Source organism: Homalodisca vitripennis, chromosome 2 (genome assembly GCF_021130785.1).
Source record: "Homalodisca vitripennis isolate AUS2020 chromosome 2, UT_GWSS_2.1, whole genome shotgun sequence".
Classification (NCBI taxonomy): Eukaryota; Metazoa; Arthropoda; class Insecta; order Hemiptera; family Cicadellidae; genus Homalodisca; species Homalodisca vitripennis.
In genome coordinates, this window is record NC_060208.1 from 9,353,632 (window position 1) to 9,376,734 (window position 23,103).

At 38.1% G+C, this 23,103-nt stretch overlaps 1 protein-coding gene across 3 annotated transcripts in view; it reads right to left on the reverse strand.

The window, feature by feature from the left end:
• Positions 1 to 1,692: 1,692 nt before the first annotated feature.
• The window catches only part of LOC124353516 (fatty acid synthase), a 51,254-nt gene continuing 29,843 nt past the window's right edge, over positions 1,693 to 23,103 (reverse strand). For all 3 annotated transcript variants that reach the window (XM_046803387.1, XM_046803385.1, XM_046803386.1), the window contains exons 11-35: positions 22,650 to 22,839; positions 22,335 to 22,564; positions 20,811 to 21,115; positions 20,530 to 20,674; positions 20,151 to 20,267; positions 19,937 to 20,045; positions 19,528 to 19,782; positions 18,386 to 18,717; positions 18,078 to 18,242; positions 17,165 to 17,467; positions 16,452 to 16,648; positions 16,062 to 16,304; positions 15,613 to 15,736; positions 15,173 to 15,349; positions 13,208 to 13,387; positions 12,130 to 12,328; positions 11,107 to 11,439; positions 9,964 to 10,211; positions 8,645 to 8,890; positions 7,403 to 7,640; positions 6,010 to 6,257; positions 5,097 to 5,318; positions 4,120 to 4,380; positions 3,736 to 3,975; positions 1,693 to 2,552 (exon numbers count right to left, since the gene is read on the reverse strand). In XM_046803387.1, the coding sequence (XP_046659343.1) occupies positions 2,439 to 2,552; positions 3,736 to 3,975; positions 4,120 to 4,380; positions 5,097 to 5,318; positions 6,010 to 6,257; positions 7,403 to 7,640; positions 8,645 to 8,890; positions 9,964 to 10,211; positions 11,107 to 11,439; positions 12,130 to 12,328; positions 13,208 to 13,387; positions 15,173 to 15,349; positions 15,613 to 15,736; positions 16,062 to 16,304; positions 16,452 to 16,648; positions 17,165 to 17,467; positions 18,078 to 18,242; positions 18,386 to 18,717; positions 19,528 to 19,782; positions 19,937 to 20,045; positions 20,151 to 20,267; positions 20,530 to 20,674; positions 20,811 to 21,115; positions 22,335 to 22,564; positions 22,650 to 22,839 (5,421 nt within the window). In that variant the 3' untranslated portion in view covers positions 1,693 to 2,438. The remainder of the gene's footprint in view (positions 2,553 to 3,735; positions 3,976 to 4,119; positions 4,381 to 5,096; positions 5,319 to 6,009; positions 6,258 to 7,402; positions 7,641 to 8,644; positions 8,891 to 9,963; positions 10,212 to 11,106; positions 11,440 to 12,129; positions 12,329 to 13,207; positions 13,388 to 15,172; positions 15,350 to 15,612; positions 15,737 to 16,061; positions 16,305 to 16,451; positions 16,649 to 17,164; positions 17,468 to 18,077; positions 18,243 to 18,385; positions 18,718 to 19,527; positions 19,783 to 19,936; positions 20,046 to 20,150; positions 20,268 to 20,529; positions 20,675 to 20,810; positions 21,116 to 22,334; positions 22,565 to 22,649; positions 22,840 to 23,103) is intronic.

A 23,103-nucleotide genomic window follows, 5' to 3' on the forward strand; every position in this document is an offset into this window, starting at 1 on the left:
GTTGCATCCGGGTTTGAGAGTGAGTAGAATGGTATTACAGTCACCTTCCCCCAAGGTGGCTTCGGACCTTCTCTCATTAAACAGATCAATGTCTTCTAAGGTCACTGGTCTCATTACGGGGCATGGTCACCTGAAGGAAGCATCTACACAGAGTTGGCATCCTTCAGGAGGATCCGCTCTGTGGAAGGTGTAATGAGCAGGAGGAGACTGCTGAGCACCTGCTCTTTGATTGTCCTGCAATAGCAAGAGAGCGGTATGCCATCTTTGGTAGCTTGAACAGGGGTGGTGAGTTTTCCCAGGAGGACTTGATAGGTTGTTTTCGGCGGTTTGTTGAACTGCTGAAGTTGTAGACTGGTAGGCCTCACGGTGTTTCCGGGGTGCGCAAAAGGCCCTTGAGGCTTAAGTGCATGGCAGTAGGCCGCCCCAAGGAAAAAAAAAAAAAAAATCTAAAGGCACTTTACTACGCAGAAAGTGATTGGAGCTCGATATTCATACTGAGAAAATCTCTTCAACTAGACTAGACTGAACAGCTGCTGGGTAGAAAAACACAGTTCCTTTGTAGCCTTGGTGTCTGTTGTCTAAACGAAGCAAGGAGTTTATTCTGTATATCTTTGTCACTGACTTTATATGGATCTTTTCAGACAGGTGTGAACTCCAGATTCCAGGAGTCAATCTGCACTAGATGGAAGGTGAATAGAGCTTAACTCAATATGTGAGTAGAGCTTTTTGAAAGCCAGGAAGAACTTGGGTCTTATTATGTGCATCATCTGATTTTTCAATGACAAATTTCCTGCCTGATGCTTTACAGATACTTGGTCTGAAGCCATTTTTGGTACACCACTTGTATCTGAAGATACACAGATGCAACAACCAAGGATGCATAAATCCTTTAGAGGATAGTCTGGAAGTCTCCTAAGGTGTTTACAGTACATGTACGAAAGGAGGTTTGACTTCTGCTCTGGTGGTTTTGAGGTTCATCTCATTGTACTGTACTACAGAGCTTTCTCTAGCCTGGATCTATCAGAAGAAAATATAGAAATAAAAGTTCTGTGTGAGAACTTTCACATGAAAATGCTATTTGTTTATCCTTGTTTTGGTGTACGTGACCCAGTAAATTACATTTACTGGCTCGTAAACATGTTAAATTAAAATTTTTCTGTCATGGTTTGGTTTTTTCCAGAGCGACATTGTTCTCACACTTAGCCTGTGCCTATGAACCGATTATTCTCAAGCATTGAAAGCTTGTGCTTCAAGGCTTTTTTGTATGATTGATTATTCTACTTTTACTCAACCAATATCAATAGCCATTGTGTAGATTGATATAACCAAGCTATTTTTCTTTTTTTAATATTTATTTATATTTTTATATGTATTTCTATCTATTTTACAGCGGTGAGTGGAACTTCAATTTTTAAAAAAAGGTTTTCATGTTAAGAGGTTGGTTAAAACTCCATAAAACACTTTTTTCTTAATTTTCCATTATTGTAAAGCTAATATGGCCTCTGGAATATTACAATTTTCCAGCTCCATTCTCCAGTATGAATTCCATTCTTAGCCCACATCACTGAACAGGGTTGAGAATAAAATTGATATTGCGTCATCTTCTATTCTATTTTGTTGTAAATAGTCCACAATATCACTATCAGAGTACAACTCATGAGTCTGAAGAAGGGATCAATAAAATAGGAAATGTTTAGAGCTTTGTCTTTTAATTCTAAATAAATTACAGAATTTAGTTTACAGGTGCGATAAAGCTTAACAAAACAAACCTGCCATTTATAGTACCTATATACAACAACTGCAGCTATAACATCAAGTATAAACATAACAAAAAACATTAAAAGTGATGTTAAAAAAATAAAGTGCTTTTAATATCACATTTGTTAAAAAAAATAATAAAAGGCTAATTAAACGTAAAGAACAAGGCCCTTATGGTATGTATTTACTTTGGTCATTTTTTTGTAAGTTTTATATTTATAATAATACCTCAATAACTAAAAAATCTAGTCTAGATAGGATTAAAAAAATAATCTCACTCTTGACACAAAGCTACGCGATAATGTACAACGATAACGCAGAGTACAGCTGGGAGTACCACACTGGACAGCCGAGAATGTTTTCACACAAATGCATTGTTATTCGCAGTTATTTACAAAGACGACAAAATCAATAACATATTGACTTTCAGGAATGATCGTGTTCTTTGAAATGTTGATGAGATTCCTGGATAATTTTGAAACGGCAAGAGAAAGTTTTAAGTATATCCTTAAGTAGGCGAGACTTTCTAAAACGAAAAATAAACTGAACTGTCAATAAATAAATATATTCCTAATTTCTGTTTGGATTGTAGATTTTTAAACCTATACCAGTCTTAAAGCTGAAATCACAATGTTATTTGACTACTTGTCAACAAGTAAAAGCTATAAACGTTTGGACGCTTAAAGTTTCAAGGTTTGCGAGATGATTTCTGCAATCTTGAGAGCGCTATCTCCGGCCAGGATCTCTCTGTGGTTGCCCTTCACTGACTGAATGTTGACTGGCTGACTGCAAATCTGTGGGAAGACGATGTTGATAATTAATAACAAGCTTTTAATATATGTTTTTACAAAATTATCAATACAGTATGTAAGACTAAATAAAAGCATTATGAAAAATTGAAGATAATATAGCTTAAAACTCTGATACCAAAACATACCAGAGTACAAGAGTATTTAGAAGAGCATGGTATATAATGAAGAAGGTAGTGAAAACCTTACAAGAACCTGAGAAGAAGAAATGATATTCAGAATCAATATGAAACTAAGCTTTTTAGTGGACAGTAAGTACTCACTGTCATTTAGTTTAATGACAGTAGGGTTAATTGACAGTGGGTTCCTCAATTTATATAAGGATTGTGATTTTCCTGATGGTGCGGCAAAGTGTGGGTTCCGAAATATCAGATGGTTGGTTCTAAAGATAGGAGAGACCAGATGGTTTGTTCTAAAGGCTGGGATTTTAGACATTCAAGTGGATCAATCATATTAATGCCTTCCAGGATTCCAATGGATTCCAATAGCCCAGAAGCTTTAAGATAACTTTCCAGTCTGGTAAGTAAGCTTTCTCTTCCAACCCTTAGAAGTAAAGTAGTCAAAATTTGACTAATGAGTAAATTTGTGAAGCATTTATCGAAATGACATCTCTTAATGTACTCCTATATATATTACAATTTGATATCCAGTATGATTGATTGATTGATAAAATTAGACTCCAACATCAGGAAGATCTGGCCTATAAGAGCTTCGAGGCTAAGATACCCCCTGATCTATGGAAAATCCTATGACCAGAGGCTAGGTAATTTATAGCTGGATGATCCTGGCAGCCGAGGGATCGTAGAGGTTATGCTGGCAAAGTTGTGTACATTCAGAGACCAGAAATCAACTCAAAAAAGTTTGTTGGTTCCCTAAAGAAAAGTTTATTGCTTTTTCCTAGCAAAATAATGGGCCTATTTCCTATTGCTTATTGTTTTATGGATAATGGAAATAATGGATAGTTTCCCCTGAAACTATCTTTAAAATTATTAGTTTCTTGGAAATGAGATTGGCTTTCACTTTGTGTACATACACCAAGATCTTCAACTTTGAAAATAAATAGAGAAGATATTTTGTGCCAAATCATATTTAGTTTTTCCTCTACCTAAGTATACTGGAGATTGTTACATATTTACAAGGATAAAGGTCAATATGAGTAGTGACTGACCGGGGCTAGTCCGTAGTCTTTGCCGAGCGAGACGTAGTTGTCCGTGGCCTTGATAAGGGTGACAGGGCCAGTGTAGGTCCCTGAGGGCTTGTAGGCATCGGCAGCTACCAACTTCTTGTAGAAGGACTCGGCGGCTGCAGCCAGTTCGGACTCTGGGAATGGTGTAGAGCCAGACAAAAGCTGCGTGGCAAGCGACAGCCGCTTCTCCCATCCTGTCAGCGCTTGCATGTCCTTCTGGATCTGTCACAGCACAAAAATAATCAGATCACAGCTTCCCACTCTTCGTGGCTTTTTGGGCAAACATCCCCGAAGCTAACAAAATCAAACGATAAGGTAAAAAAAGTTGTTATATTCTACAATTCAAGAATGACGCTTCTAGCCTACCTTGATGAAGTCGACGTCGTCCTTGAACAGTGAGATGAAATACGTGAGGGCGTCAGCGTCTGCGTTCTTGTTGTCTGGTTTCTGTCGTGCCTTGTAGTTACCGGTGTGGGAGGCTACGTAAGTGGGCGAGCCGTCAAGCAGCACCAGTGTTACCTTCTCCTTGCTCTTCTCTAGTAAGAGGGCCATCTCGAAGGCCACACAGGCGCCAAATGAGTAGCCCGACAGGACGTAGGGTCCTGACTTCTGGACAGTCTTCACTTGCTGTCATACAAAAAGATTTTTAATAGGGATTGTTATTAAAATTACCAATAATGTTTTAAATCTACTTAATTATATATTTTAATTCAAAGAAGTAGTCTCAAAGTCTTACACCAAATTCATGCCAGGATTCTTTCAGACCTGTTTTAAGTGATTCTAATGAATTTAATCCTGTCTTGGAATTCTCGAAACTCTAGCAGAGGTATGAAATCATACATTACTTTTTGAATGTTAAAATGGATGCCAGTTATTTATATAAAAAACAAAACACCAAAGATACATAAAACATTTTCATTAGAATATTTCTCTCAATTCTTTGTACTTAACAATAAAATATTTAATTGTATCAATGTTTGATGAAATTAAAGCATTATGAAAAAAAGTGTTATAGTGTATAACACGATATAAATGAACATATCCATACATATAACTTTTATTTATCAAGTAACTGTTGAAAAACATTACATGTTAGCAAGGATTTTTTCCAGAGATGGCAGGTCTCAACAAAAAAGATTTATTTTGTCTCAAATCTGCAATATTTTATATACTTAGAGCAATAAACTAATGGCTCTGCATGACTTATAAAGAGGAGCTGCTATACAGTCTGTCTGGTAGAGTAAGCAAATTGAGGCAAATCTAAAATCTATCAAGCAAAAGCTTCAGGCATCATAAAAGAACTCCTCAGCAACGTATTTGGAAGAACTTGCTGCAAGACAAACCTGTATGTAGAAGGCGGCAAGTTTCTGGATGGACTCTAGTGGAGCCTGGGTGGTGCACTGCAGACCGTACACAGGACAAGGCAGCTGGGCAGCCAGAGCCTGCAGAGCAGTCACTACACCTTCAATAGGGTGGACGATGAAGATGGGGGTTCCACTATTAGACTTGGACGGCAGTTGTTTGAGAGTCTCCTTGGGTACCAGCTCGGCAGCTTGGAATTGTACCTGAAAAACAATAATATTTTAGTCATTCTTCCGATGTGATTTTCATGGATTTTAAATAAACTAGTACGAAAAAAGAATTAATTTTTAAATCCCTCCTCTCTTACATGGTCAAACATGCTCGTCCGACACATTTGCTGAACGTGTTGGTGAAGTAGTCTGATTTTCCATACTTTACCATCGATGGCTTTTAAATTTATGGATAGGAAGTTACATTTAAAGATGTTAGATTACCATTAAGTAAAAGTTTGATCTGATTTTATCCACAGATAACTACATCCATTCTCGACCCTGATTCCCACCTCACATATCCGGCAGAGATTGGAATACTATCCATCTTTGTTGAGTGAAGATTCCAGAGGTCTTAGGACTTTGACACGAAGATGACTTTGACATTCCTTGCCTGTGGTTTTGAAGACTATAAATCAACAGATCAGATATATCACAAGCAGGAAAGGACATCAAAAGGATATCCAGCATTACCAGAATTCCACGCTTCCTCTTTATCAAGTATTTTTGGATCTGTCATAATTTCCTATCCTTTTCAGAAGTAACATTTCTAATTGTTTACAAATTAGATTCAGTTTCATATCCAAGGTGGCTTTATGAAGTCCTGCTATGAAGATATGCTTATTTGAGCTTTCTAATCATCCTTAGTTAACGAAGTTTTGGTCTTCCTTGAATGAACACATACCTGAGTTGTGTCTTTGACAGGAGCAGCATCTGTTGCAGTCGGAGCCTGAGTTGGGGCAGCCTCACCACCGTCTCCTCCAGAGGACAGCTCCGACAACTTGCCGAATGTCAGGCCTCTGATCTCCTGAGCACTCAGAACCAGGTCGTAGTTCCGCTCCAGAGTCTGCTTGATCTCCGCACCCATCAGAGAGTCCATCCCCAGGTCGGCCAGAGTGTTGGCTGGGTTTACCGTCTTCACGTCCTTTATACCTATACAATAACGAGTTGGACTTAAGTAAATAGACAACTAAATTTATTTTGTTACAAATATTTTATTTTTTCCTACTTTCTGATTTCCTTAATTTGAGCGTTAACTAAAGGACAAAAAAGTGTTTTAATTCCCTTTATTCTTAAAGAATATTTTAAGTACCAAACCAATCTAAATATTTATACTTTTAACCGTTTCAGTGTCAACATCCGTTTTCACAGATGTTGGTAATATGTAAAAGAAGAGCCAGCGTCCATTTAATCAGATGTCTATAAAATATTGTAAACATCAAAATAAAGTCTAATGTTTGCAACATTGTTTTTTAGGGTATAAGTGCTTAACTTTTGCATTAAAGAGTTTATATGTGTATATTTTCTTTATTTATGAATTATAACCAAATCATGAAATATTGAAATTAGATCTTTTCATATAACCAAGTTTAACAAGTTGTTTAATAAGATAACTCATTGAAGTTATGTACCATAATAACTATGGGTGAGAACTGTAACACCATCTGCTATGTTGCAATTAAAGAAATTTTAACTGCATATTTATTGGAGTAAAATAATTTTAAAAAATAATTCAAACGTGTCAAATTTTATTACTAACATATATTTTATTAATGCATGCACACACAGTAAAATAAGTTCCTCATTAGTTTAAACTATATTACCATGAAATAAATAAAAAATAAAGTGTTTCAGTCTAAAATGAACAAAGTTATAGCATTTAATGTGGGCAGCTGTAAAACATTGAATTTTGGCTTTGCTCTGTATGTATGCTACAGCATAGGACTTATACCTTGGTACTTTTTGCAATGCTTCCTAGAAAAATGTCTGGCACTGAAAGGGTTAAAAGGACTTCCAAAACATGAATTAGCTTCCTCCAACTTTTTCTAACTTTCTTTTCTAAACTTTTGAAATCAACATCAACAATTATAATTGGTAATTATTCACGGATTGTCTTCATGGTTTATGAAACAATACTTGAAAACTGAAGTTATTGTGAAGACAAACAATTTTTACAGTTAAGTAAAAAAAGTGGTAAAACTATTTTAATTAGTTAAGAAATTATTTATTGGCTGTAGGAGTCGGAAAGTATCTTCACCTTATACATTAATGTATGTGTATATGTTTTGTGGACTTACCGAGAATGTTGCCGACAGCTTCCAGCAACCCAACTTGGTTCGCTTCACCTCCGCTCTTCCTCTTCTCCGCCAACACCATGGAGGCCAGAACAGCGTGGGGTTGTTGCAGGAACTTGTCCATGGTGGCCAGGCAGGAGGACATGCGCTGCGGGAGAGTTCCCCCCACCACGGTCTCGTTGTCTCCCATCGTTTCCAGGATCAGACCTACATCTCCGATAGCACCCCATTGGATGGCCACCTGTACACGATTTACTATTTAATCATTTTGAAAATATTATGATCTTTAAAAGTGGAAGTTATGGAAGGTTTTACTTATCGTGCTTGTTTACAGACAACTTCCGAGTTCGAGCAATGACAAAATTGACAATAGTAAATGAGCTTGAAAAATTGAATAACTGTATTTAACAATAACTGAATTTCCGGATTTAAGAACTGACCTTTTTCACCATCAGTGTTCTCGGGAGAACACCAGACAACAGGAATGACTAGTCCCGAGTACTTAATCAACTCGTGATTGGCTTTATTACAGTAACAAGCACATATAGACAAAGTAACACTTTGATAACCAAATCTCAAAACACAAATTTGACAACATAACTTCTAGGATAACCTCCTTGAATTTGATTTAATAAAGTTTACAAATAATTCCTCCATGAGGTATAACTGTGGTAAAAATCTCTATTAGACCGGTTTTACATTTCAGAGCAATACACTTACAAAACAAGTCTAACAGATAAAAAAGCATGATAGTTTTAATCATATGAAAACTTCATTAATCAAGAAATAAAACGTACAGTTGGTTTCTCAATATGACCATCAACTAAAATAGTATGTTTTCATTAGTCAATTAAATGTCTTAAGAGAAATCTGCTGAAATAGAGCAGTAAAACTTCTTAAATGTTTTTCAATGTAGACAGTTCTTTTATTCATTGATAGACAGTTGGATACACAGACATCTGCCAACAATTTTTTTTCTGTATTTTGTTGTTTTTTTTTTTTTTAGTTGGCAGTTCTGTGAGAAACAAATTAGTAATTTATTTGATAACACAATGTTTCTTGTTATTACAACAGGTAAATTTGTTAACTCTAAAATACTATTTATTAGCTCTAAAATATTATTATTTTTCTGTGTATCTTTCTAAAACTCTTGGATTATTAACAAAAATTGAAATGTGTAAACAGAGTTGATTGGATAAACTGAGGTTCAGAAGCAAAGTACAAGTCTAAAGCCAGAATACTTACTCCCGGCAGTCCGGCGGCCTGGCGTGCCTCACAGATGCGCTCCATGGCACTGTTGGCCAGGCCATAGTTCACCTGCCCGGCGTTACCTCGGCCACAAGACACCGATGAGAAGGCCACAAAGTAGTCCAGTTCGGGACACAACTTGCGGGAAATGGCGTCCAGTTGCTTGGTGCCTTCCACCTTGGGCCGGCACACTGTCGCGAAGTCTGCGGCGCTCTGGTTCTCCATGAAAGCGTCCCTCAGAACCTGTTGGATTACAAAAGCTTAGTTACATGGACCCAACTTGTTGCAAAAACACGCATGGAAACAGTGTACAGTTGCGTGTTTTTCATTTTTGGCCAACACAAGTGTGCGGCACTCCTTGAAAGCAATAAACCAATAGAAGAGAGATCAAGGGACAATGCTATGGATTGCTGAAGAAATCGTCCTAAAAATATGTCAGATTTGATTAAAATTAAATTTATAACCAAAACAACAAAGTAATTAAATAGTATTCAGTTTTTAAATTTTAATTCTTTTTATGCATCATAAATTGTACAGTTTTCCTTTTGAATCCAAATGTTACATTTAATATAATTTAATGAACCTTTCATAATAAATTAGGTGTGTCTAAAAAGTAAGTACCATTAAGAAATTTTAAAATAATTTTTTAAGAATATTTCATTTTTCACCTTCACCTACTTTATAGCATTGTTTCCAATATTTTTTAAGCCTTATTCTGCCCATCCTTATGGGTCACCAGTGAGGAAGATCTTATCAAAGATAATAAAGGAGGAAAGTCGATACAGTACAAGATCGATTATACTGATAAAAAGACCTACGGTCAGACAGGATTTAAACCTTCACTTTCCCTAACTCAGAACCAAACTCCAATGCCTTTAGACTGTTAGGCCATCGGCTCTACAATATCATTATAGTTGAGGCACTTGTCATAATGAGTGACCTTCGTATCTAAACCTTCCTCAATGACAAATCCTTGACAGGACCACAGTTTGTGATAACATAACTCTCAAAACTTGAGGAAATTCATCCAAAGCATTGTCATTGTGAGGTGTCTGTTCTGTCATTTTCCCAATCACATTCACTCAAAACAGAAGGCCTCCATTTTGAATTTCGTTGAGGACATTTGTCCATCCTTCTTAGAACCTAGCCACTTCCCTGCGGTTCCATCACTCTTTGTATTTTTAACCACTAAACAGACAATAGATTTTGACTACTAGATTGATATTTTGGAATCACAGTTAGTACTAGTTATACTACATGTCTGTACCATTGCTCTATGAAAAACTTCTTAAAAAATGACAATGAGGGAAACATACCACAGCCAGGTTGAAGATGCCGCCGACTGGGCCCAGTTTCGTTGCCTCCTTGATCAGCTGCTCGGCTCCCTTGGGGTTGGTAACGTCAGCAGTGGACACGAACACTTGGATGTTCTGCTCACGCCACCGCCTTACACACAGTGACTGGTAGCCGGTCTTCACTCCACTGCGAGATGTCAACACGATCTTCTTGGCTCCTCGGGTGATCATCCAGTTGGCCAATTCGAGACCAAATCCACCCAAACCACCTGCAACAGAGATCTTTCTTAGTCAAGAAATCTGGAAGCTAGGTTTTCAAAAACATGGAAGAACCTATACATATGCTGCGTTCATGTAAGAAGTAAACTTTTCATCCATGCTACCTTGGAAGGGATAAAGGCAATTAATGATCTCAAGCAACCGGTGTTGGTTGCCTTTCACTCCGGGCAGTCCCTTCCTCATCTCCTCTTTTTGTCTTTCTTTTGGTGATCAACGATAGCAAAAATTAGCACTAATGCTGACTTTACTACTATGAGTGTTACCACAAGACCATTTTATCTAAAAGGCATATAAAATACTCACACTTAAAACATATTTAAATCATTTGTTTATTCCCTTTTAGTTCCATACTAGTAAACTGATGCCATTGAGTAAAATTCAGTTTAGAAAAATTGTTTCTATATTCTACCCAGATTATTTTGCTTTGTAAGGGGAACAATTTACTATACTGTAAATATAAAAATAACTTTTATAAATAATTTTCTACAAAAATATTAATTAAATAATCTTTGTAACAACAAATACATCTTTTCAATTTTATCACATTGACTGCGGTGGATGCACCTTACTACTATCCCGGCTGTCCTAAGTCAGTACATAAGTAGAGTCGCTGTGAAGGTGTAAAACTAAAATAACATAAGTTTTGCTATAGTAAAGAGTGAGAAAATATTAAAATATATAAGATATTTCCATTATAGAAGAAGAAAACAATCACTACTATTTAAAATGTAAAGGTATGAGAACTTTTTATGTACCAACGTTTTTACGCATCTTCCTAATTTAATTTAACAAGGTTTGATCTGTTACATGGCCAACTATTCACTTTCATTGTAATCCTTAATAGTAAGTGGTAAGTAGGCCTACTTCAGATACAATTTAGCTCACCGGCTAGGATGTAAGATTTCTCCGGGTTCATGTAGGTGCGAGGGATGGCAGATACAGGCTTCACCTTGGGGATCAACTTCTTCTGTGGTTCTTCATCTCTGATCTTCAAGACAACTTTACCGATGTGTTTTCCGGACGCCATGAATCGGAACCCTTGCTCCACCTGGTTCTCTGCGAACACTGTGGCAGGTAGAGGCCTGACTGCGCCGTTCTTGATGCCCTCGGTCACCAGTCTCACCACCTCCTTCTTGTCCGCGTTGTCACTGCCTGCGTCAAAGAGGGCATCCAACAAGATGCCGTGGAAGGTTGTGTTCTTCAGGAAGAAAGCCATACCTTGAAAAAAGAAAAGAATATTGAAATATTCACAGTTTCAAAACTCATTAAGTCAATTAAAAATTATTACATACGTGATATTTAAAGGAATAAAGCAATTAGGTTCTTGAGAAAAACAATTTCAATGCAGTTGAATCATTCATACTGTCTGATTTCTATAGGATCTTATTTTGCAAAATCGTATAAAAATTGGCAATGTTAACATAGTAAATTATTAATTATTGTACAGTGTAAAACTTAACGTGCAAAGGGATAAGATCTTAACTTAATCATTAAATAATTCTTACTGACATCACTGGTAAATAAATACAAATTTTCCAATATTTATTTCTATTATTGCAAGGCCTTTCGGAATCAATGATTCCATCATCAGGCACTTCACAAATATAAAGAAATAAATATTGGAAAATTTGTATTTATTTACCAGTGATAGTATAACTTTTTATCAACGCTCCAAGATTCTTCATTTACTAACCTAAATTATTATTTAATTAATCGTTTTTCATTTAATGATTCTCTCTCCGAAAGATTAAATCGCATTAGTTGTGTTTAAACACTGCAACCCACCGATGACTCAATCCTGATACCGGTGAAGATAAGTTCGTTCTCCGCCATCAGACTACATTTTGTAGTCAGAATAGACAGAATTTGTATAATTGAGTAAAACCAGTGAAATTTCTCTGCACTCACCAAGAGCAGTGTTGTTGGAAAGATCCAGCTTTCCGATCTCGAGGAATCGTCCGTCCTTGGCTAGACAGCGTACGGAAGCTTGCAACATTTCGTGGGCCAGAGAGTTGAGCACCAAGTCGACTCCTCTGCCGCCCGTCTCTCGCAGAACATGCTGCTCAAAACTGGTGTCTCTGGAGTTGGCGATGTTTCTGTCAGTCAGCTGTAAATAACATCATCCAATATCAGTTTTGTTTTTTAAACACTACAACTAAAAGTGGGTACGTAAGTTGAGTACGTAGCCTGTCTGAATGTTAGACACTGCGTTGCTTAATAGCCAAAGTATTAATAACGTATTCTGTAACTAGATATGTGCCATAGTTTAATACAAAGAGTACAAATGTTATATTAACAAATGTGTTAACTTTTTATTCATAACAAATTCCACAAAAATGTAAGAAAATGGCTAATCTTTTTCAGTTCCAACTCAAAACATTAGATCCAACACCATTATATATTTCAAATGTTGAGTTTAGATCCTTTTCATCTTCTGCTTAATGTGGCATCTGAAATCTGACACTGATGAGAGAGAGAGAGAGAGAACACCCCTTCATCTAGATTACACTGAACAGCTGCTGGATAAACCAGATGAACTTCTTTTTGTTCAAGATGATAAAAACGATGCAGAGATTCATTTTGAACTCATCAGACAGAGGTGAACTCCAGATTCCAGGAGTCAAGTCTGTGACAGTGTCAGATTCCATACACTGCACTAATTGGAAGGTGAAATAGAGCTAAATTCAACATTCGCACTGAATCAATCCTTCCCACCATAGCTACATTATTCGTTATATTGTAAATTCTTTAGTAATAATTTCAGTCCAACCTTATTGGGAACTTTGAAGGGAATTTTGAAACTGACTTTTTCATCTTGGACCACGTTCTTCACTGATACACAATTCTAAACATTTGTTGTATAAATGTCTTTACAGGTAGGTGGAAAACATTCTGGTGTAAAATGTGCAGAGATATAGGGTTGGAAAGAATTTAGAAACAGACTGTGTTGGAGGAGTATCGTGGTAGAAAGCCAAGATTTACACACCTGAGGGAAGGTCTTCTTCAGGAATTCACGTTTCTCCTTGCTTCCGACTGTCGTGAAGACCTCGCAGCCCATGTGGAGTGCGATGGCGATAGCAGCTTGACCCACACCTCCTGTGCCAGCGTGAACCAGCAGACTGTCTCCGGGCTTCATCTTGCCTCGTACTACCAGCGCGTAGTAGCTCTGCAACAAACATCCAACCGTCAGTACTTCAACTATACGTGATATCATGATAACTATCATAGCACATTACATCTTAATGTGTGTATTTTCATAGATGAGGTAATTCCAAAATTCGTTTACTACACTCTCGATGCTAAATTTGATTTTTCAATTCTTTGTTTGAAGGTTATTTTTGACGATGGAAGGATTGTGAAGTAAACAGTATTTTTCCATCATTCATTTGCCATCGTTCAGTGAATGTCCGGAAAAATCCTGTTTCCTTCACAATCCTTCCATCGTCAAAAATAACCTTAAAACAAAGAATTGATTCTCGGTACGGACCCGGAACCAGTAAACAAATCAAAGACCTTGAGAGCTTGCAATTGATTTTTCATTTATAATAATGGATAAGTTACATATTACATTAAGTTTAAGATAAATTACATATTACATTACGTTTACAATGTGAGTTGGGAGCAGCACATCACACTGTACTATATTCAGTCAAATATTTTAAAATTAAAACAGCAAAGATCTATTACAATTTTAAACCTAGTTCATTCAATATTACAATGTCGGTTTCCCAAATATGTTTCTGAATATTTTAAATCTATCTGATGGAGTTGTGAGAAACACTCGTTCTGATTCGTATTTTTTCGTTTTGAGAATGCCTCAGCACAGGACTGAAGTATTTGATAAGTCATTCCATGTAATGGCTTGTAGGCTGTGGAATGCCCTTCCACAAACAATTACTTCCATCAATAGCCGTTCCCGGTTTGTGGCAACATTGAAAGTTATGTATCTTAAGCAGTGAACCGAGACAGGTCCAGTCTGAGATGCGTGTAATCCTGCTGTAGGCGTGAATGTAAGAATATGGGGATTTAGTAGGAATAATTAGTTTAGCTTTTGTGTAAATGTAAGTTGTATTAATTTGCAAATTTTTCATTTACGTGTGAAAATATATTAATTTCTGCATGTTATATAAACGTAATTATTTGTTTGATTATGTATTCATAAGGTAATATTTAATTTGTTAATTTCTTGTTTTCACAGGTTAAGTCCTAGAAAGAACCATGTAACCCTAATTTTCCCTGTATAAATAAAGAAATTTTATTTTTTTTCATTTCATAAGTGTATAAAAATGTTTAGTTCAGATTTCAAATATTTATATGGCTTCCACATTATGGTTCTGCCATACATGCGAAAGTTCTACACTGCTAATGTGTTGTTAGTTTCTAGTTTTCAATTCTTGTGAAAAGAACTGGAACTGGAAGCGATGCAAGGTGTCTGTTCTTCAGTTATAGCCATTTATCGTTCAGGACAAGTTTGGGCTTGTTTGTGTCACAATTGTCTCTTCTGCATGACAAACTAAAACAAACCACATTTTCGATTGAACGTACATAATGAAATTTTCATTACTACACTTATTTTGTGCCACTGCATTTTGTCCAGTGATCATTTGTGACGTGTCACACTGTTCCGCATTATTTATTAGCTCGAACGCACCGTGTCACATTTGTTGCCCCCCTTCCCTTAACATTTTTTTCTTTCCATATGATGTGTCATCAGATTTGGTTCAAATACTGGACTGTTAAAAATTTACAAAGATCTCATACAATAAGATGCATCAATACTTTACTTTCCAATGCAGCAATATTGTTAGAACAGCTCTAATTGGATCTGAATTTCTGTTTTCTGATTTAAATTAGCTAACACCCTTGTGGTATGCTTGCTACGTAGGAAACAGTGGGTGATATTGATGGTTCTTTAAAAAATAAACCTTTTGAGCAAAGTCTGGATACTCACAGTGGCGTAGACGACAGGGATAGTTGAGGCCTGCTCCAGGGTCCACTTCTCCGGTACCTCCCAGAGGAAGCCAGGATCAGCTAGGACGGTGGAGGCGAGACCACGGGCTGCTACCATGCCCATGACCCTGCGACCGATGGAGTCTCGTCCGGTAAATTCAAGACCCAGGATACAGTCCTGCAGATCACAGACAGTCATGCATATCATCTGGTATTCTAACCAAAATCTTTATTGCGATTACAGAGAGGTTATTCAGGAAATCGACAAATTTTTTACCCATTGAAGTAAACACAAGAACTGAGCTCTCAGAATCTTGGCAAGACCTTCATGCGGGATTTAAAAAAGGATCCTTATTTCAAATTAATTTCTTTGTTACAGTATAACCTCAAAATTAATTTTGATAACTATGCATAACATTATATAACATAACACGATTTTACCTGTCCAGCCAGGTCTCCAGGAAGGGCATCTGGTGGCAGTTTTCCAGTGGCCAACATGATATCACGGAAGTTGAGAGGAGCGTAGTAAACTGTGCAGAGTTCACTGTTGGGGTAGTCCTCTGGCCTGGAAATTGTGCAAATATTTAACTCATCTTGTTTTAATTTCCCTTAATCCTTGGAGAACATGGCACAGCCAGCTCATACTACTAAAAATGCTTGTGGCCTAGTGGTGATTGTAACGCTTGATTGCAAACTCGATTGAATCCAAAACTCCATCCATTAAAAAACTTGCAATTATATGTCCACTTTTAAATTATAGGTCTTAAAATAAATAAATGTTATAGTGAACAATTTATACTGCATTCTCTCTACAAATGTTAAAAATATCATCATTCTTTCTGACAGAACTCGTCTTCGATTTAATCAGTTAATTTCACAATTTGACTCACTTGTAGAAAGTTAGTGGACCCTCGATCCACTTGAGACTGGCAAGGTCACCGCGCGTGATGGCGTTGATGTAAGCGTGTTCCACCTGCAGGCTCGCGTCAGTGGCCTCTAGCTTTAAGTGGCGCATGGAGCCCCATACACCGCCGCGCAACACGTTGTGTACCAGCCCCTTGCGGAGCTGTGCTGCGTACTGCGCAGAAGTGGGTGAGAAGGCAGGTGCCTTTGCATCTTGGATGAACACCGCCCTGAGCGAAAAAAATCACAGGAGTGAAAAAGTGAGTACACAGACTTTCCTCTTGTTTATAATTTAATAATGAATAACTTTACAATGATCTCAACAAAATAACAGGGTTAAAATATAAATCGAAGAGTTGAAGTATATCACTGCTCACCTGACATTGTTGCCACCAGGTTCTTGCTTGATACAGTTCATCATGCCCACAAGTCCGAGCGTCTCTTCACCTTGGCTGACCAGCAACACGTGTTTTCCCTCAGCTTCGGACTGTTTGAGAGCCTCCTTCAACGTCTCCACCCAACTGAAGTTCTTCTCCGTCACACTGATGACCACTGGTGTTGGCTGGTCCACCACCTACCGAGCACAGTTGACTATATCATCTCAACTATTTGTCGTAAGATGAGAATGTAGAGCAACCGAACACAATGTCCACAGAAAATCAGTGATGGGTAGGAAAAGTCAAAGATGAAATGACAAATTCAAGAATGTGTTGATAAATTTAAGGAGCAGTGACAGAACCAAAGTAGGGATGGTAAATTCAGTGGTGAGGCAGACAGTAGATTGTTAAGGAAGGTAGCAAAATTAAATTTAAGAAGCAAAACCAAGTACAAGATGAGTAATTCAAGAAAAAGCAGAATTTATAAATGAAAGGTATATGGAAAGGAATTGAGAGCAAGAATAAAAAAGAAAATTACTAACGATTCCTTTGTAAGGTATTCAGTTGTCTCACAAATGATAACGTATTGACAAAACTTCTAAACAGTCAAGTAATAAAATAAAAAATGAAGTTTTTGTGACAAATTAGGTAACAATTATGAAATCAGTCTGGTTGTTCTAAAACCCTCAAATAGTCAAACTTGAACAACTCACCTTACGCAGGAGTACGTAAGCTCGGCGTTCAGCCTTGACCTTGGCAACAACTTCGAGTCCTGTGGCCTTGAGGGCAGCGTCTGGAATGTCGGGACTCTCCTCCAGGAGCACGAAGCCTCCAGCCTTGACACTCTCGACCAGGCTGGCCACGGCAGGGCTCTGAGCCACATCGGCTCCCACCGCCAGGTGACAGTTGGCTTCCAGGGCTCCCGCCGCTGCGTCTTTCTTGGTGGACTTGGCTCCCAGCGGTTCCGTCAAGGCGGCATACAATTCAGGGGCATTGGACGCCACAGTGTACTCAACCTGTCCACACAACAAATCCACTCTTTATTCCGGCTCATATAATTCAGCTGAAATTTCTCGGTCACCAATTGTTAAGTTGACATCTCGTGACAGAAAATGGACCTCCATTCATTAATTCTGTTCAAGGACCATTTTAAGCCTTACCATTTTCAGAATATCTTTGAACTAATACAATAACTTACTATAGTCTAAGCCCTAAAGACAGTGGATTTTCAGATTTGTCATTACAAAAAGACAATTTTTCAAAAACTGTGTGAAAAATGGTATCTTCTGTTATATATTTTTAACAATAAATTTATTTTACTTTGTGTATAACAACAAAACTTGCCATCAAAAAAATTTTAAAATAATTATTGTTTTATATACATTTTATAAATAATAAATAAAATGTTTAAAAACTGTATACACATTTTATTCAGATTAGTAGTTAGGAGCTTTCAAGTTATTTCAACATTGATCAAAAACTGATAAGAAATTTGGTGAATTTTAATCTTAATCTTAATTTTTTAAGAATTTTTTTCTTAGTTCACAGATTTAACATACAGCAGTTTTTGTCAGTTTTAAGGGTTTTTATAGAAAGAGAGAAAGATAATTTGAGGAGCTAACTTACACTGAGCATGGGTTCTGACTCCAGGATATCAATGATGGTGGGGGCCAGCAAGTTCTCAGGCATGCGGTCGGTTCCAAGTTCCACCACCTTCATCTTCAGAGCGCCACTGGAGTTTTCAAGTGCCAGCTGCACCAGCGATGTCAGGGCTTGCTGAACTGGCATAACCTGCACGGAACATTTATTTAGTCATACCGTTACATCATCCTTGTAGCAACTATTCTTCTGATAATACCGATGAAAGTTATTAAAATATCAATGTAAGATATTTGATTTGGAAGAGTCTTATATAAGATGAATTTATTATATACCTTATCATTGATGTAAGGTACGAAGGTGTACTGCTCCAGCTTGGGCGGGGCTTGTGTCTGCTGCCTGCGTGGCGCAAGGGAAGCCTTCATCCCGCGCAATTCCACACCACCGGACTTGATGACGTCGATGTCACGGTACATGTACACTGGCACTGTGGCCTCCTCACCCAATTGTGCGACCAACTGCTTGTGCTTGCGGGGGTCGATGCATACACGCTGCATGCGCGTGGGCAGGTACAGTTCCCGCGTGTTTAGGCCCAAAATGGAGAATTGCAGCATGGTATCAATGTAAGAGATCCAGTTGCCGATCCATTCCAGTTTTCCAGTTACACCTGAAATGAGAATTATCATTGTTCAGTGTTTCCGGAATGAATTGTTCTGAATTGTTAGTGTTATATCTTATACTACTTTAGACTTGTATCAAATGAATAATTTTTGACATTTAACAATTATTGGTACTTTGTTTGAAGTTTGTTTTTGTCTATGGAAGGATTGTGAAGGAAACAGAATTTTTCCGGACATTGAAGACCATCATATGAATTGGGATGAAGCCAAAATAATACATCGGGAACCTCATTTCTTCAAAAGGAGATTAATCAAGGCTTCATACATTAAATTGTCAGACCTACCAATCAGTCAACCATCAGTCGAGATTACGCCGCTTTGGTTGCCAATTCTGAAAAATGAACTAAGAAGAAAACCAAAAGTATCAAACAGATTAGATATTTGTAAAAAAAACCAATGTGGAGTCACAGTATGGTTTTAAGAAGTTGATCTAACATGAACCAACAATAAAAATGGTCCACTCCTTTCCTCATTTTAGCTGCCATCTTGTTATATGTCTACCGTGAATATTGCCATTTGTTATTAGCCTCTGGTCAGTCGTAGGTGGTTGGTCGACGAATGCAGACTATAATTAAGACCTGTATCCTGTAGTTCAGTTTTAATAATTAGTGTTGTGTTTAGTTTTTTATTAAGTGCATGTTTTAGAGTTAGTGAAGTTGACACACAACATGGTGGTTGTGATTCCTGACTTACGCTTGTCACAACGCTTGCAGATCTGGAAAAGTAGTGTTAATTATTGGTAAATAGACACATATGCATATCTTCCATTAAGTTTCATTTCTCCAGCAAAAACCCACCTTTGTTGTCAGCCTGCTTGACTCCTCGGAAGACTCCGGTATAGTCATAGCCACGGAGACGCAGGTCTTTGTACACATCAGCCTTCTCCAGATCCAGGAAGTCTCCACGGGGGACAGCAGGGGGTGGCAGATCCAGCTGCTCCTTCTCCACATCCTCGGGCAGGCGGACCCGCCCGGACACGGCCACAGAGCCACCCTCGACCAGCTCAAAGTCTCCAGAGTTGTCGAAGATGTTGATCAGGAACTTTACAGAACCTGTGGAATGAATGTGTGTTTACATCAATATTTTTTTTTAATTCCTTAAAATTTTATATACATTAAAAGTACTGTATTTTGCAGTAAATGTTTGGGTTAACCCCCAAGAGCCTTTGCTGATTGACTTCAAGATGTAACTGAATACTCTACTTACCATCCTTGGGCATGATGGTAGCTCTATGGAACTGCACGTTCTCCAGTATTACAGGCATGTCTTCAAAGTCTTTTCCTTGCAGTTTTGCAAAGGTCTTCCACACCAGTGTCTGTCAAGGGAGGAAAAAGCTACGTTATCAACAGCTGTATTTTTCTAACAGAACCATTACACAACTAAAACCACATAGAGGAAGGTAAGAATTTTCTGAACTTACTAAATAGCCCGTGGCTGGGAAAAGAACCCTTCCATCGATGGCATGGCCAGCCAAGAAGGCATCAGCTTCCTTACTTAGATCGATTTCTATCACACTCTCACCGGAACGGCCGCCTCCCTATAAAACAGCAAGCATCAATATCAATAGTGTGGAAAATCTGTTCTGCACTCCTTTTTATATGTCAGACCTTAAATTATGTGAATTGTCTGAAACAATCTACAATCATTAATCAGTGCCTCAGATGGTCCTGATGTTTTTTTTACACTCAAACCAATGGTACCTGTTCTTGTCCTGAACACTAATTTCAGTCATGTTCAATCTGAAGCATTATTTTTGCCTAAAAGCCTAAAATAAACATTTAAAAGATGAAGATCCGTACCTTGCCAGAGAAGTCAGCGACGCTCCACTCATTGGAGTGATCCCACTCTATCATGGAGGCGAGCATTGGAGTGGTGCGAGCCACGGGGAACTTGACCGAAGGATAGAGGTTCTGGAACTTGGGCTGCGCTCCAGCATTGAAAGCCCTGGACACATTCAAACATTAGTCATGGCAGCATGGAAGTTTTGGTGCTTCTAAACTGTTTGATGTTGGCTTCTCAATTACTTTATCTTCACTGTTTCAACTAAATAATTTGCTCTAAGAAATTACTGACAACTTACTTTCCGAGGTTGGTGAGGATGAAGGTGAGGTTGTCGGGATGGAGACGCTTGACGAGTCCGATATTGGTGCAGTTGGGGCCGAGGGAACGCTTGAGGATGGCCTGCAGTAGGCAGTGAGGTGCCACCTCCAGGACTATAGCACCGTCCGGCACGTGCTGCAGAGCCTCGTGGAACAGCACGGGAGAGAGCAGGTTGTTGACATGGTACGCAGCGGATGACTGCTGCGCAAGAGCTGAGCCCCACGCCGCCTCGGGGATACTGGAGCTCACCCAGCGCGGTGTGCGGGGCTTGGGCCTAGGGATGATCTGCAACAGCATCGACAAGTGGTTAAAACTGGTGGTTCTTAAAAAGTTCCACATTAGTTGGACAATCTGCACATAATATCTGAAATCAAAATTTGTTGACGTTGACATATGCAGTGTTTACCTCAGCAAACATTTTCTTTTAAATATCATTAGCATACATAGTTAGAGATCACCACAAATCTCAAACATTGAAATTCAAAAGAAATTATGGTGAAATCCTGAATCATCTGATACTCTTTCAATTATTGCCATAGAAAGCTCGCATGTCTGTCATTGAATAGCTTGTTTGTAATCAGATTATTGGTTATTTTTGGTTTTCACTCAGATGACTTAAGTTTTGCCTAAGGGTAAAAAAAGCATTATGCCTCATGGTAGCTGTTATTTCCTTCCAGGAAGTGCCAACTACACCAACCACAACTGTGTCCCTTGACATGTCTTAACCAATTGGTTTTATTCAAGAGATAACATTTTAGCAAGCTCACACACAAAATATCATTCAAATTCATGTCATCTTGTATAGTAGTGTAAACTCTCATATATGATATTCAAGTTAGAGAAAAAACCAACAGTATTTTATTCAACTGTACGTGTGCAAAATTCTGGTTTATGCCACTTGTACACTACTATTTTCATCACATCTTCTCTTCGTGCTTTCATCAGTATCTTCAGAAAATTTCTTGAGCAAAATGTAGGGTTTAATGCTGTTTTAAAGGTTGCAATTGAAAATCTTAAAAAGAAACACCAACCTTTGTCAAAACACCGCACCTTTATATGACAGTAACCAAAATAATTCCTGATGATTCAGTCCTTTAACCAGCAGTGCTGCTAATAGCAGAAAAAGAAATTTCTCCTGGTTCAATATAGATAACAACTCCAGAAACCTTTTGAATTTATCTTGTAAGAAATAGACCATTACATTTAAATTGTGAAATCAAATTTTCTAATAACCATACTTGGTTGCTTTTGCTCTTCAGGACATTTAGCTTTAAATTTAAGAAACAGATCGGTCAATTCTTAGAATTGAAAGTTCATCTGACAATACTGATGGGCTCTGTCAACTGGGAATCCAAGTATAAAGTTGGATTTATTTCTTGATGGAGTCGGAATTAAATGGTGTATCATCAGTTGGCTTGAACTGATAATTATATTATCATATTATAAAAAGGCCGGATCTACTGTTTTATGGTATACTAATGATATTCCCTGTTGCAGCTCTTACCTCTTCCAGGCATTTGCGCAGTTTAGGTGCTGCAGCCTCGATGTACTTGGAGTGGAAGGCGACTCCGGAGCTGGCCACTTCCTTGGCGAAGATGTTGTCGGCTTGGAGACTCTTGACGAACTTGGTGAGAGCCTCCGGAGGTCCCGAGACCGTCACAGAGTCCTCGCTGTTGTGACAGGCTGGCTGGATCTCTGGGGGTGCTTTGGCCTTGACCTCCTCCCAGGAAAGGCCTGGACACAACAGTCCTGTCAGTACAGTCCTACATGACGGCGTCTCCACGTTTACAAAACAGGAACAAAATTGAGTGATACTTACCAACAGCTGCCATGGAGCCAGGGGGCAGCTTGGAGTCGAGGATAGCTCGGCCTCGTGAGTAAGCGGCGAGGACTGTCTGTTGTGCTGTCAGTGTGCCGTCTGCGTAAGCGCAGCCCAGCTCTCCTACTGAGTGTCCCACGATACCGTCTGGTACGATACCGACAGAAGTGAGGACATCAACCAGAGCAACCTGTGGACAGGAAACACTTAATCAAATTGGCACAAAACAGAATTTATGGGAAAAATTAATTTTTGTATCCAATTTATCTAAGGTGATACGTACACAAATGAGTAACAGTCCTAAAATAATTTATCATTACTGTAAAATTTAATTTTTATTTATAATTTTACTTACAGAGCCATTTAAAAGGTAAAATTATTTGTCATCAAAAATTTAATTTAATTGATTGTAATTTAATAAAATTTTGACTTAATGCACACGAAGAAAAGTAAA